Raw genomic sequence first — 15,091 nt, 5'->3', positions numbered from 1 at the left:
GATGCTCAGGATGCGGTAGGATGCTGGGGGTGCCTTAGGCTGTTTGTTACAGCACTGCAGGGAAATGAGAAGTGGACGATTCCTCAAAGAAACTGAGGAACCTCAGAGTAATGAGGAGAGGCCGAAGAGGCTGTTAGCACTGGAATGGGTTGCCCAGGGAGGTTGTGAATGCTCCATCCCTGGCAGTGCTCAAGGCCAGGCTGGATGAAGCCTTGGGTGCCATGGTTTAGTGTGAGGTGTCCCTGCCCATGGCAGGGGGGTTGGAACTGCATGATATTAAGGTCCTTTCCAACCCAAACCATTCTATGATGTTCTGTGTGGGGTACCCTGTGCCGAGAAGGGCTGAAGCTTGATGAGGCACCGCAGTGTCTGCCCATTCATTTCCTGCAGCACCAGACCCCAGGTGCGGTTGGTCCAAACACCAACCTTCCCTTTCCTCCGCACCAGGGAAGTGCAGTTCAGCTCCCGGGGGATCCCGCTTTAGATGTGGCTGATGGAAGCACAGAGCCTGGTCTCTGTGCTGGTTCTCTCTGTCCCTGCTGTCTCTGTCTGCGTGCTCAGCCCAGCAGCTGTTACCAAGCACCTTTAGTTAAGGTTCTGCTTTCCCACTGTTAATCTTCACACATCACCTGGGGTTTTGGGGGCAATATTTAACAGCTGAAAGGACTGCATTGCAGTGGCCTTCAGAGCGTGCACTCAGAGAGGTTTAGGTGAAGCAGATACAGCTCATACATTTGCTTCAGATTAAACATTTCCCAGGTAAAGATTTATAGGTGATGAGAAACCTTTGGGTGCTGTTGAGTGGTTCAGTTTTAACCTGTGACGTTTACAGTGTTAAAAATAATTGTAGGCATTTCTGCTTTCCACTTTGTACGAATTCTGCATTGAAAATGTATTTAATAAGTGCCAAGACTGGTCCTGCTGCAACATCTTCATACGCTGGCTCTTTGGGTGAGAGATGGTGGTGCCTAAAGCAGGATAAAAGCTCACTGAGGCCTGGGACAATCTCCCATGCTCTGGATGAGCTGAGCAGGGTGGTCAGGAGCCTGCCACAGTTCATCAAACAGCGCTGAAATTCAGGTTCTGCATGTTCCTGCGTGTTATTGATAACGGGAGGATGGTTTGGGTTGTTCACTGATAAACCAGCCAGCATTTGGGGTTGTACACAATAGCCTATAAATAACCACAGGTCATATTTTGTTAATATGGCAACACCATTGATGTACATAAGAAGCTTCCAAAGATGGTTTTACACACCCTTGAGTCTTTTTCACTGATGAATTACTATAGCTTGTTCATTTCAAACAATGAAGGGAGATCCAGTCGAGAGCAAACAGCACTGGGGGGGGTCAGGGGTTTGCTGAGTGTCTGATACGTTCCCATCCAAAGCTGGTGTTGGGGACAAGAATCTCCCCGTGTGCTTTGATGGAGGGGTTTGTCATTCCTCAAGAGCACGGGATGTTTCCCTGGGTCTGGATGTACGGTTTCTATGCTGGATACGTTTCAATGTTGGAGAACTTTGTGTATCTGAAGCTCGTTGTAAAATACTCCCTCTGCTCCCAGGTTACGCGACCCTGAGAGTTTGATTCCACACTGGCTATTTTCTGTCGAACAAATAAATAGCTTTTTCAGTAAAGAGGCTTTGGGCTGGTCTGTGCAGGGGCAGCAACTTCACCACTTCCTTGCCTTGATGCTGAGCCCCAGCTTGTTGTGCGAGGGCTCAGCGCTCTGCGGCTCCAAGTCCTTCTCTGCGTGTTTGGACAGAAAGCGATAGGAAGCACAAGCAAGCTCCCAGATAAGCACACCTGAACGTTCCCTTCCTTACTCACCTGCAGGTCTTTAGCTGCTTTCTGCGTTCCAGTCAGTTTGGACAATAAGAACCAGTCCGTTTGGCTGCTTGCCTGTGGGGAAGTCCCGGTGATGCCTTTAATGCCGCAGCGGGCGAGCACAGAGGTGTGTTGGGAGGAGGCAGCTCCAAGTGTGCCCGGGCTGGGCACTGCTTATTTACCCTTTCATGGAAGCTTCTCTTTCCCCTCTCTCGTTCCTATAAACCCCGGGCAAGCACATCCCCCTCGCTGCGTTCCTCTGCCCTTTAAATCATACTCTTACACTGAGGTCTATTGCAAACACGAGGCTGCTGCTGACCCGGTGACGAAGGAGCTGCACGTACTCCGCACCGACCGCAGAGCCTTCTCATCGCCCTGTGCCTTCAGCTTCCTCGTGCAGCCCCGACAGGCCTCTGGGATGCAGCCTCCTGTTCCTGGGAATGGGAAGAGCTTGTAAGTGTGGAAGGGTTTGTGTCCCGGAGCGACGCTGAGGGAGAGGGTTTGTTCTCTGGTGTTTTACTGGGAAGCTTTTGGCCTCCTCGGGCACTTCTAAAGCTTGCTCTGATTTCCCGAGTGCTCTTTGCTCGCTGAGGGTAACTTTGCTGGTACTTGACGTGATTCCAGCTTTGTTCTGTGTCCCAGGCGAGCGCTGTCGGAGTGCACAGAATCTGCTGATGCTGGAGACGGTTTGTGCTGCCGAGGAGCCCGGTGCAGCGCCTGCATCCCGCTGCCTCCTTCACTTCTGCTGGACCACGGAGCTGAACCTCGCTCTTGTGGCTCTTCACTCCCACCACGTCCCACCTGTGGCTGCCACCAGCGTAAGACCTCTCCCATTGCTCTGCCTGCAGAGCAGAGCCATGGGGTGAGCTACACCAGCAAGTCCCACCCGTTTCTGCCCAGGACTGTGAGTTCTTAGCGGACCGGATGCCATTAACCCCCAACACCTCATGTTCCATGGTGCTATCCCGGCCCCCTTTGTCTGTTTGGAATCTAGAGCCATGTCTCTTCCTCCTGCAGGACGGAATCGTCAGGAAAAATGCATGTGGAGACATGGAATGAAGATCTCCAGGGGTGTTTCCATGGAATTAGCGTTTCCAGCCCTATCCATGGCATCATTGAGAAGAGACGGCTCCACACACGAGGTTTTTGAACATTACCTTTATTGTGCACACCTATAAAAGTGTGGCCTTTCAGGGAACAAGCACAATCAGCCTGCGCTGAAAATCACTCAGGAATCACTTCTGTTTGCGTTCTAGGCTCAGACCCTCCTGGAGCACTCCCCATCCCTTCGGGAAGCACCGAGGCAGCTCCAGCGCCACTCCATATCCCACAGCGAAGATGCTGAAGAGCCCATGGGAGTTTTAGGGCTGAGAACGGCTATTTTGGGTGTGCTCCTGCTATATATAGAGCCTGGCAAGCGCGCAGGGCTGGGACGTGTTGCTTTTGTTGCTAAAAACAGCATTTGGGGAGCCCGTTTTAGGCAACTGCTGCTGTCTGTTGCCAGCAACGCTAACCAGGTGCTGCGCGCCCGGGCTCTGTCCTGGCTCCAGCATGAGGAAAGCCGCTGTAAGTGCAGCACGTGCTGCTGGTACCTCCCTGGGAGCTGCAGGGCTGCTTCCTACTAAGGAGCTTTTGCCTCCTGGGGGAAGCTTGCAAACCTAATTACACCCTGGGTGTTGGAGCAGGCACTGGAGACCTCAGGTGGCACCGGCTCAGTGTCCCGTCATGCAGGTGAACCACAGGAGGGTCAGGATTCCAGCTGAGCCCTGCCTGCCCTCTGCAGAGTGATCCCAGACATGAGTGCACTGTGAAGCAGGCAAATAGGCCGTGGTTTAAAGCGCTGCCTCTAGGTAGGTTGTGCTTGGCTGGGGTGGAGGGAGCGCGGCTGCGTGGCAAACGACAGCACCAGAACTGGCAGCTCCCAGCAATGAGACTCTATGGACCTGACCCGGAGCTGGCAGGAGGGTTGAAGAGCCCGGCTGTTAGCACTGTGTTATTCCCATCTTTCTGCTGTGATTCCTAAGCTACTCCTGCCACCATCATCCTGGGTAACTCACAAGCGGGGCTGCGGTGAGCCGGCCAGCTTCCTCTCCTGGAGGATGCTGCCAAAGAGCCTGGCTGCTGCCATGGCACAGCCCCAGTGGATGGTGATCCCGAAGCCACCGTGCCCGTAGTTGTGTATCACCTGGGGGAGAAGAGGAGGGATCGGTGCTGGGAAAGCTGTCTTTAGACTGACCCCTCAACCTCCCAGTGAGCACTCGGTGACCCTCTGCTCCATCCTTCCCTCCAAAAGCTGCTGGAGAGGCAGGAAAACACCGAACGCACCAGGTTAGCCAGAGCTTGGAGCAGCCTGCTCTAGTGGAAGGTATCCCTGCTGGTGGCAGGGGGGTGGAATTGGATGAGCTTTAAGCTCCCTTCAACCCACAGAATCCCAGTGGCACTGGGCTGAAACTGGCCCGAAGATTCCCCTGGTATTAGAGGGGGGATGGAGTGAGGAGTGATGAACGTGGGGCTGAAGCCCCGCAGCGTTAGCTGGGTTCCCAGTGAGTGATGCGCTCTCAGCGCAGTGCTTAACGGCACTGGGCAGCGGGGGTACCTGTGCCTGGAGCTGCCCGTGGCCGATGCTCTCCCGCTCCAGGCGCACCCGGGGCCGCGCTGGTCTCAGGCCGCTCCATTCCCCCACGATCTTTGCTTCCTGAAAGCAAAAGCCCAGCAGCAGCCGGGGGCGTCTGCCTGAATTCCAGCAGCCAAACGGCCCAGCCCGAGGGATCCGTGAGAGGAGGGCCCTTGCAATGGGTGGGGACGGGGGCTCCCACATCCCTGCTGCCGCACCAGCCCCAAGGGTGCTCAATGAACCCAATTGAGAAGGCTGCGTGGAGAGCTCAGAGCAGCTTCCAGTGTCTGAAGGGGGCCTATAGGGATGCTGGGGAGGGACTCTTCATTAGGGACTGTAGTGACAGGACAAGGGGTAACGGGTTAAAACTTAAACAGGGGAAGTTTAGATTGGATCTAAGGAGGAAATTCTTTCCTGTGAGGGTGGTGAGGCACTGGAATGGGTTGCCCAGGGAGGTTGTGAATGCTCCATCCCTGGCAGTGTTCAAGACCAGGTTGGATGAAGTCTTGGGTGAGATGGTTTCATGTGAGGTGTCCCTGCCCATGGCAGGGGGGCTGGAACTGGATGATCTTGAGGTCCTTTCCAGCCCTAACTATTCTATGATTCTATGACTGTTCAGGGCCAGGTTGGGCACAGGGGCTTGGAGCAAGCTGCTCCAGTGGAAGGGGTCCCTGCCCGTGGCAGGGGTCGGAACTGGATGAGCTTTAAGGTCCCTTCAACCCAAACTATGGTTTCAAACCAATTCCATGGCTCTATGCTGCAAGGGGTGACTGGGCAGAGCAGTTTCAGATCACATCACTGTGCCAAAGCCTTGCGCTGCCTTCCCAGCTGATCCACGGCACAACAACAGCTCGTCACCAGCAATTCCTTTCTCCTACAGATCTTGCCTCAAGGGTAACGCCAGCCCCAGATCCAGCAGCAATGCGGGGTGCTGGGTGCATTCACCCACCTGCAGAGCGGGCAGCAGCCGGCAGCAGCCCTCCCAGATGGTTTTGTGGTCCTGGGCGCTGTTTGCTTCGTTCCAGTTGCCGTGCTGGTAGATCCCTCCCAGCACCGTGAACTCGCTCCTGCACCGAAAGCCAAGGAGGTGACAGTGGTGAGTGCCCCATCCAGGACTCTGTGACTGTGGATCCTGCTGTACCCCGAGCCTGCACCCTGCTCCTGCGGGAGGAGCTCGCACCGAGCAGGCAGAGCGGTGCCCCTGTGTCTGCTCGTGAGCAAGGCAGTCATTAAATGCTGGCAGCATTCAAATGCCCTGGCCTGGGCCAACCCCAGGAGCTGATTTCATCTTCTATCAAAGGACTGCTCCTGCCTGGCTGGGGGAGAGCTGGGAGGAACGGGACGGCTCCGGTGGGCACACAAAGGAATGGATTTCTGCTGCTCCAAACTGTGGATTGACAGAGGACAAGAGGTGGGTTCAGGCTGGGGTGGCCGTACCTGCTGGACCCTTCTAAAGCCGTGCTTGAGCCCTGGGAAGCACAAGGACAAGGGGATGGATGAATGTGGGTGTGCAGGAGCAGAGCCCCTGGGTCCTGGACTCAGCTGCTTCCTTTGCCTTCCAGCCCTATGCCCACTGATGGCAGCTCAAGCTGTAATCAGCACAGGGAGAGGAATCTGTGTGTAGCCAGGACTGTGATCAGGAATTGTTTGGAATGCTTTGCCTGGGGGCTGTGAGCATCCGAAGCTCCTATTTGCAGAATGGCTCCTTGCCCATCGCCTACCCCGGGATGATGTACGGTGAGTTGTAGATCCCAGATTCCACGTCATGAGTGATGATGAAGTGCTTCACCCACGGAGCCAGGACCTGGGAGACGAAGGGGAGAGGGGCAGGAAGAGCTGGAGAAGAGGGTGCCTGGCTCAGGAGGCAGCTCAGTGACACACGTGGTGACATCCCTTCTGCTCCAGCTCCCTGTACACTGCAGCGCTGCCTTCCCTGCCAGGGAGAGGGGAGGGCAGGCAGGCAAGGAGGGGGGGCTTCCTCCCTGGATCTGTTTCCCCAGATAATCACCCTCCTCTCCCAAGGATTTCATGTGTTTTTATCGTTAGCATTGCACCTCTGGCATCCCCCAGGGGCTGAGGGCATCCCCAGACCTGAACCAGGAACAGGATCCGTGTGTTCTGCTCTGGGCTCCACACGCACGAGGCTTCTACGTGACCAGGGTTTGCTGGGGTTCAGGACCTGACCCCAGCGTGGCTCCAGCCCCAGGTGCCCCAGGCCCACAGTTAACACAGAGGAGGCTCCCCCCATCCCAGAGCACCCTCCTCACCTTTATGACCTGTCCCCGGCCGGGCTGGAGCTCCGGGTCAGGCTGCAGCTCCCCTGCACGCACCCCGGTGCAGTTGATGACAACATCCACGCCCTGGGCAAACATCTGCAAGAGACAGAGGTGGAGGTGCTTGGGGTGGTACCCACGAGGCCCCTGCGGCACCGCCAAGCCCAAGCACTCGCTCCAGTGGTGTGGTTGTGGGTCAGCCATAAGGGCTGGGTCCAGGGCATGGCTTCTTGCTGAGAGTGGGTGCAGTTTCAGGGCACACCGTAGTGTCGATGCTTGTGCTGCCCCAGCCTCTCTCAGCCATCGCTTGTTGCACAGGAGTCTTTATCCTCCCCGGTGTCATTTGTTTCCTGCATCCACCCACTGCCCCTTCTCACCATCACCACTCACCTCCTGGAAAGACTCAACCTTCTGATGGAAAAACTTCACTCCCCTCTCTGTTAACCTGGGAAGAACAAGACCCTTTGTTGCTGACAGATTAAAAGCCTGTAACTGATACCCAGGTATGGTTTGTTGCTCCTTGCAATGAACATCCATGGTCCTTTTGGTGGCTCCTAATGATCTCCAGCCGTTAGTTCATGTCCCTAATGGCCCAGAGCTACTGACTGCGGTCAGTCCTGCTGAGAGCTGCTGCAAATCGGGCCCTGCTCCGTGGTAGCAGTGACAAGAACAAAACCAAGCCCTAAATACTCCCATAGCTGAAAGCACCCAGGTGCAGCTCTAAGTGTCCCGTAACTGCTGCACAGAGAAGCTGTGGCTGCCCCATCCCTGGCAGTGCTCAAGGCCAGGTTGGACACAGGGGCTTGGAGCAAGCTGCTCCAGTGGAAGGGGTCCCTGGATGAGCTGGATGAGCTTTAAGGTCCCTTCCAACCCAAACCAGGCTGGGATCCTGGGATAACCTTCATGTTTGTCATGCTCCAGGGCTCTATCAAATTGAGGAGGCAATGAGCAGGAATTCCAGCCCCTTTTCCCTGCTTCCCAGGGTGCCTCCCCTCTGCCCTGGCACCGTGGTGGCTCAGCACTGACCTGTTGGTGAGCCAGGGCAGGTACCTCCTGCACTCCAGCACCAGCGCCGTGTTGAACCAGCCGTAGCTGAAACCAGAGGAAGCCGTAAGGACCCACAGCATCTTTATGTGAGCATCCCCCTCCCAGTGCTCCCGGCATCCACTGCAGCTCTGGGACCCCGGTTCCCCTTTGCACAAGTGTGTGGCTTTTCCCCTCTGCTTACAGCATAAAACACCTTCTGCTGGTTTTGTTCCCCCCCGTTTGGCTGTGTCTGGTGAGCTAAGAGAGGGGGTGGAATGGCTTCCATGCTGGGCTGTGCTTTTTTAGGCTGGTTTCAGTGTTTCCTACTTATTCCAAGGGAAGCTGTAATGAAGAAAGGCCCCTCCTGTGCCTGCCATTTCCCATCCTTCCTGCCCGGGGACGGGGAGGGTCTGGGACCATGCAGCCATTCCTGCCCATCAGTGCCTATGAGGAGAACACACCAACTACCTGTAACCAGGGAAGAGCTCAAGCTCCTTGGGTGTCAGGTTCCTGAACCCCAGGACAATGTCCTTCCAAGACGGGTCCTGCGGTAGGGAAAAAGGTTGTTCATGAACCTGGATCACCGGGATTCAGTGGGGGTTCACCCCAAGGCAGCCGTCACGGCTGGCTCCCACCCTCGGGGGCTCAGCCCCTACTTTCACACCAATACAGCACTGGGGCACAGGAGGCAGTGTCCTGAGCAGCCGGTCACAAACCTGGGAGGGTTTGAGGGCTTGAACCTGCCCGAGGGGAGACTGAGATGAGCCCTTAGGCAGAAGCTCTTCCCTGTGAGGGTGCTGAGGCGCTGGCACAGGGTGCCCAGAGAAGCTGTGGCTGCCCCATCCCTGGCAGTGCTCAAGGACACAGGGGCTTGGAGCAAGCTGCTCCAGTGGAAGGGGTCCCTGCCCGTGGTTGGAGCTGGAGGAGCTTTAAGGTCCCTTCCAACCCAAACCAGGCTGGGGTTCTGTGATCTGGAAGCGTTCAGAGCATCCTCTGGGAAGAAGCACAACCCCTGGAGCCGTTCCCAGCCCTCCTGTGACTTGCTCCTTACCGGCACCGGCTGCCTGAACAGGTTATAGCCAGAGATCAGGAAAAGTCCCATTTCCTTCGCCTCTGGGGAGCCCAGGAGCCCCAGGAGGTGATCGAACGTCTCCTTATTCCAGAGCCTGCGATGGAAACAGCAGAGTGGGGGCTCAGCCCCTCGTGCACCCGATGGGACACGGCACCCGCCTCCTCCTCCTCCTCCTCCTCCTCCTCCTCCTCCTCCTCACTCACGTCTCCTGCAGGTCGCCGCCGTCGCTCAGGTAGGGCTGCCACAGGCCGGCCGCCCCATCGCTGGTGGTGTGGGGTGTGCAGCGGTCGGCGTGGACCTCGAGCTGCAGGGAGGGCAGGAGGCCGTGGAAGCGCTCGTGGATGCAGAGCGCGGTGGAGAGGCCGATCACCCCCGCGCCGATGACGGCCACGCGCATGGCGCCGGCTCCCTGCGGCAATGGCAGTGGTTGAAGGGCAGCGCCGGGGAGGCAACAGCTCCTGTGGGACCTGACCCTGCTGTAGGGATGGGACTGGGCCGCTCCTGTGCGCCCAAGCACTGGCACCATCTCCTGTAGGGTGCTGTGAGCTCTCCATTCCCAGCAATGACCCAGCTTGCTCCGGGGAGTTCCTAATTCTCCTCAGCTCCAGCATGGGCTGGACACAAAGAAGGCTGGCACAGATAAAAGACATGGAAACCAGCACGTGTTTTCCAGGGAGCAACGCCAAGTGCATTAAGTGCAAGGAGAGCTCCTCGCATCCCTGCCCTCGCGTGCTGTGGCTGTGCCACCACCCCCAGACCCTTCCCAGCCCCGGCTCTTTGTAAATGTGGGTGCAAAGAGGGTCTGCACCCCCTGCCTGTTCCCTCTAAGTGGAGCTTCCCACCTTGCAGCCTGGAAACAGCCCTGTGGGCACCGTCAAGGCAGAGAGCGGCCAAGGACCGAGTTCAGGAAGGGATGGGGCGCGATGGTGTGGATCGCATCCCTGCCAGCGGGTGGCTGTGGGAGGGATGCCAGCAGCACGCCAGACTAAATTCCAGCCTATCACTTTAGTTGGGCAAGGTGAAGTGCAGGCAGCATCTCTGCTGTGGAAGGCAGCCCGCAGAGGGACTGGCATTTGCTGGGATGAAGGGATGAGTCATGGGGATGTAACAGCACCAAAGGCAGCAGGAAAGGCGTATGGCTTCCCATCTGCACTGGTTCTAGAGCCCATGGCCAGCAGGAACCGGGGCTGCCTCCGCTACCTGCAGCCACGGGGGCTGGCCCAGGCTGCCCCTGCAGCACCAGCTGAGGTGTTCTCCATTCCCCTAACTGGGGACCCGGGCTTCCAGCAGCTTACCTGCAGCGTGCGGGGTCCCTGGGGCAGGAACTGCGGGGTTTGGAGGCTCGGACAAAGCCGCCTTCCCCAGGAGCCTGTTTGCAGCCCCGCAGAGCAAGGTCCAAGTGCCGAGGGCAGCGGGATCCCAGCACGGCCCTGAGCAACGGGGCCAAAGTCCCGGCTCCGGGACCGGAGCCCAGAACCGCTGCTCTGAAGGGAAAACAGGGTCATGGCGGCGTTGGCATTGTCACCATGGATACTGCTGCCTGTCCTGCTGGATGGACACAGCCCAGGCACCGGGCTCCTGCGGGAGCTGGGAAAAGGGGATGCCTCGCACTTGGGTTTTGTGTTGTAAGACAGAAAAGGCATCGCCTCCCTGCCGATGGACCCCAGGAGCTGCCCAGCTTCCCCCTCTCAGGGGTCACAGGGCTTCGTTTCTCATCTCTGAGCTGCCTTTCCCTTCACAAAGCCCACAGCGTTGGGCTGAAAAGCCAGGTTTCTGCTGGTGTGGGTACCATTAGGAGGGGAGGCAGCCCTGGAGGTACACGTTGTGCTTGGGCAGAGCTGCTGCAATTGTGGGTTTTACCGTGCCTAAAGCTTTTATAGAAGAGGCCGCAAGGATGACGGAAACAGGAACTCATCTCCTGCACAGCCAGCTCGCAGCCGTGTCTCGGGAGTCCTGGGCCCAGGGTTTCACCCGTGCAGAACAACCCATTGCGAGGGATGGGGACTCGCTCCCGCAGAAGGCAGAGGAAAGGCGAGGGCAGGCACACACCGTGAGCAGAGGGATGCTCTGCCCCAGGAGAGCAGCAGGGACGGCCCCTCTGCAGACCCCTGTGCTTCACACACCCGACACCTTCAATGCTTTTGGTAGCATTTCCCACCCGGAGCATCGCTGTGCCAGGGGCTCCGGTGTGAGCAACCCCATCCAGGCTGGCCCCAAAGGATGGCAGCAAACCCAGAGCCTGGGATCCCGCTCTGGCTGCCACGAAGGAGATGGGTTATCCACAGCATCCCCTGGGATGCTGCCAGCCCAAACCCCCGGTGCAAGCGGTGCATCCCGTGGGATGCAGGGGGAGAGGCAGTCCCCCAACAGCCTGAATGACCGCAGGCTTCCCACCCACACCAAACACCCCATTGATGGTCTGCCTCTTGCGTTGGGCACCGCTGACCCCTCGCTCCGGTTTAGGGGCTGCTGCACCCCGAAACCCTTCGGCTGCTTTACGGGGGAAGCTCAGACCCCACCGACGCTCATTGGGGTGATGGGAACCGCGTTCCTCCCGCTCCGGGACTCGAACCCGGGTCCCTGAGGGGCGGCTCCGCCCCGGGCCCGCCCCTCCGCTGGGCCGTGGCCGGCCGGGCTGCGCAGCCGCCGGGGCGGTGGAAGGGGCCGGAGCCCCGCAGCAGCCGCCGTAGCCGGGCCCTGCCGCCGCCATGGCGCTGGTCACGCTGCAGCGCTCGCCGACTCCCAGCGCCGCCTCCTCGGCCAGCACCAGCGAGGTGAGCCGGGCCGGGCCGGGCCGGGCCTGGGGACGGGGAGCGGGGCGGGACGCGGCCCCTCAGCGCCTCGGCTGGGCCCCGAGCAGCGCCTCACGGCTCCGGGCCCCCTGCTCCTGGCTCCGGCCCCTCACGGCCCCCGCTCCCCACATCCCTCCGGCTCCGGCCCCTCACGGCCCCCGCTCCCCACATCCCTCCGGCTCCGGCCCCTCACGGCCCCCGCTCCCCACATCCCTCCGGCTCCAGCCCCTCACAGGCCCCGGTCCCTCGCCGCCCCCCGGTGCCGCCTCAGCCCGCAGCCCTCCCCTTCCTCCAGGCTGCCTGGGGCCATCTCCCCGCTCTGCCCCGTCCCCTCCTCGCCCCTTTACGTTCCTGTTCCCCATGGCCGTGCCCTGCTCCAGCCCCAGCCCGAGCTGCTGAAGCCCGGGGCAGCCGCTTCGCTCTTCCCTGCCCGGTGAATCCCCGGCAGCGCCCTGGGCCGGCCTCCATGGAGCAGCGCTGCTTGCTGGCCCCTTGGCTGCGGGCATTCCCCTTCCCTGGACCCCGCACAGCCACTGCCCCCAGCCCGGGGATGCTCCGCTTTTCCCCCTCTGTCCCTGTGCTGCAATGGCACCGCCTCCCCACAGCTGCTGACCCATGCGGAGCCCTTCCCCATGGTGCTGGAGCAGCTCCGGTCCCCACCCCATACACCCCATCCCTGTGTGATGTTCCCTTGCTCCCCCACGCTGCTGCTCTCTTCTCCTTGCCAGCTCTGTTGCTCTGGGGCCCTGTATGTGCTGCGTAACCCACTGTGCCCATGGTGCTGTGCTCCGCACATCCCTGCCTTGATTGATGGGGCAGGCAGCGGAGCGTCCCAGCTCTGCTGCGCACCCCTTCACTGCTGTACCCCAGGACCACCATCTCCTGCCTCTGCCCGGCTTTGGGGGGCTGTGTTCCCTCACCACAGCTCCCAGGTGCCATGCAGACACAGCTGCACCCCGTGTCTGTTTTGCTTCATCCCCTGTTTTCCTCCTGACCCTCCAAGACAAGCCCGGTGTCTACCTGCGTATCCTTCCCTTGCATCCCGCCCCTCTCCCTTGATGCTGCTGCCCTTGGCTTGGCTCTGTCCCCTCCTGCCAGGTAAACAATCCTATTTGTCACCTGTCAGGTCCCTGTGACTCCCCCGATTAGCTGCTCCGCGGGGGGGAGCAGGAGGGAGACGCTGCCCGAGGCTGCAGGTTCTCCCGTGGGATTCCCTTGGGAGACGTGACTCATCCCTTCCATTCCCAACTGGCGCGTGTAGATCCGTGTCCTGTGGTTTGGGCTCTGAGGCTGCAGGGACCTGGCGCTTGGGCCACACTGTGTTGGACACAGGACTTGGGCTTTCCCAAGGCTTTTTCAGAAGGAATTTTGTTGGAGTCTGGTTTAGAGGCTTAAATGAGCCCCAGTGGCCACCTGATCACCACAGGTGTACATGGGCTGTAACCCTCTTGCAGGCAGTGGAATTGGACTGGGTTTAACTGGTGCAGGCAGGAGAGGTGCCTCTTGCTTCATCACATTCATCTGCCTCGGGCAGCACATCCTGTACGAGCTCTGTGCTACCTTTCCCCTTCCCTCTTGAAAACCCTGCCCCGGACTTGCTCAGGTGTGCTTGGGTGGCTCCCAGAGGAACATCAGCTCCCATTCAGTTGAAGTGGTCCCTTCTGGCCTGAAACACCACACAGCTATAAACCATCCCTTTCCCCAGTTCGGCGTGTTGGCTTTGCAAAGTTAGTTTGCAGCCCCACCACCAAGTGCCAGCCCTGCTCCTTTATGGTGCTGCTTGCAAGGAGAATCAGGGCTCTTTGTGCCTTTTAGCCTGTGTGAAGTGACTGGCGGATGCTTCAGGTGGGAGATGCTAACCATGTGTCCTTGCTAACTGTGAGAACGCTCCTGCAGCCTCAGCTCGTGAGCCTGAAGGAATTCATAAGATGGATGCTGCTGCCTGGAGAGGCTCCTTCTGCGTTAGCGTGGTGTAAATTCGGAGGAGCAGAGAGGAGTTCTTACACACTTGCACACACTCATTAGCTCTGCTGCCACCTCCCTTCTGCACCACCTCCTGCTCGTGCCAGGTCTGTTACCCTGACATCCTGCACTGTCTGTGCCGTGGTGGGGTCCGTGGTGTGGGTCCACAGCATCGCTTGTGTGATGCGCCGTGAAACGCAAGAGCTGGGCAGGATGCAAGGTGGATGCACTCAGCGTGGCAGCGAGCAGCAGGGGTCCGCCGTGGCTGGTTTTACTGCAGCTTTGCAATAGGAAATACAGGGAGAGCCGAGCCTGAACTCAAGTTGGCTTCTGCAGAGGGTGAGCCCGCAGCAGCTCCAGGGGCTGGCTCTGCTGCTGAGCCTCAGCTGACAATGATCAAGACTTCCCATCCCATTTGTTTAAAACCAGCTTTTCCTCCCCTTGTTGCTCCGTGACAGAGCCAAACAAACAGGGGCTGACCTTACAGAGGCCAAAATCCTGATGGAGCATCCCTGGGCTGAGGGGATCTGCTCTTGGGGGGCAGTGGGGCTCGGGGTGCTCACAGGGCCCTGCGCTGCTGCTGCACAGTGTAAACAGACTAAAAATAGCCCTGGTATGTGCTCACCATCAGCTGCAGACGTTCTGCATGGGTTTGCTCTATCTCCTTCCCTCCAAACAGCCATCATTCCAATATCCGGCCCCTGCCGTTGCATCTGGGGTTTGTTTCCTGGCTTCCTTTGGTTCTTGCAGATCCTAAACTGAGCAGCTCCTGCACCTCGGCGTGGGGAACAACCTGAGTTCTTACACACACAGAACTGCAGGCTTGCTTCATGTGAAACTGTTTGCTTATGTTTCACTTCTGCAAACCCACCTGGAAACAAGTCACCCTTATGGTGGCCCTTGTTTGATGTGGGGTTTGAGTAGTGGTGTAGTAAATACCAAAGTGTTTCCCGAGTGCTGATGGAGCATCATTTCTTGAAGGCTTCCGTCCCTCCAGCTCTGCTGTGTTGCAGCTTTGAGGGATTTCCCATTGTAGGGTGATCTGTTAGGTCCCTGCTTTACTTCTCGGGTCTGAACCACGTCCCTGGTGCAACTCTGCCCTCCGAGGGGATGCTCGTGGCCCTTCCTCCTCTGTCTACTCACCCAGGACCGAAGGAGGAGGAGTATTTTGAGCCTTTGTTTTTCAGTCGGCTCTGGATGCAATTAGCTCCAGCTCTGTTTTCCTTTCAGAAGGAATTTTGTCCAGAAACTAATAGAGAAGTTGAAGGGGGTGGCTGGAAAGCACAGCTGTGTGAAATTGGTTCTGAGAGGAGGCTTAATGCAGCTGGCACGCTTCAGTTTAAGGAGAATAAATAAAGTGTGAGGGCCAGTGAGGCAGTTCCGCAGCCAGATTTGCTCCTAAGGGGACTTTCCGCCGGTGCCCAGTGAAAAAGTGGCTGGTTTGATCCGTGTCTGCCATCAAAGCTGTGTGTTCATCAGCAAGGCAGCAGACATAGGGCTTGTTGGTGACCGGGCGACCATCATCC

At 58.5% G+C, this 15,091-nt stretch overlaps 2 protein-coding genes across 2 annotated transcripts in view; one reads left to right on the top strand and one right to left on the bottom strand.

Annotated features, from left to right (window-relative positions):
* Nucleotides 1-3,647: 3,647 nt before the first annotated feature.
* Nucleotides 3,648-10,187, bottom strand: DAO (D-amino acid oxidase). Its single transcript, XM_062615275.1, has 11 exons — nucleotides 10,107-10,187; nucleotides 9,015-9,220; nucleotides 8,791-8,905; nucleotides 8,208-8,284; nucleotides 7,740-7,805; nucleotides 7,104-7,158; nucleotides 6,708-6,812; nucleotides 6,162-6,244; nucleotides 5,390-5,507; nucleotides 4,423-4,521; nucleotides 3,648-4,011 (listed from the first exon to the last, which is right to left on the bottom strand). Exons 2-11 carry the CDS (start codon nucleotides 9,206-9,208, stop codon nucleotides 3,880-3,882), a joined length of 1,044 nt encoding a protein of 347 aa, XP_062471259.1. The 5' UTR covers nucleotides 9,209-9,220; nucleotides 10,107-10,187; the 3' UTR covers nucleotides 3,648-3,879.
* A 1,248-nt stretch (nucleotides 10,188-11,435) lies between these two features.
* The window catches only part of SSH1 (slingshot protein phosphatase 1), a 31,334-nt gene continuing 27,678 nt past the window's right edge, over nucleotides 11,436-15,091 (top strand). Inside the window, exon 1 of the mRNA XM_062615249.1 lies at nucleotides 11,436-11,585. Coding sequence (XP_062471233.1) covers nucleotides 11,520-11,585 — 66 coding nt within the window. The 5' untranslated portion in view covers nucleotides 11,436-11,519. The remainder of the gene's footprint in view (nucleotides 11,586-15,091) is intronic.

The sequence above is a fragment of the Pezoporus occidentalis genome, unplaced genomic scaffold (assembly GCF_034315485.1).
Source record: "Pezoporus occidentalis ecotype Australia unplaced genomic scaffold, CSIRO_AGI_Poc_V1 ctg102, whole genome shotgun sequence".
Taxonomy (NCBI): Eukaryota; Metazoa; Chordata; class Aves; order Psittaciformes; family Psittacidae; genus Pezoporus; species Pezoporus occidentalis.
The sequence above is the reverse complement of the archived record's forward strand: the minus strand, read 5'-3'. Positions and strand labels throughout refer to the sequence as shown.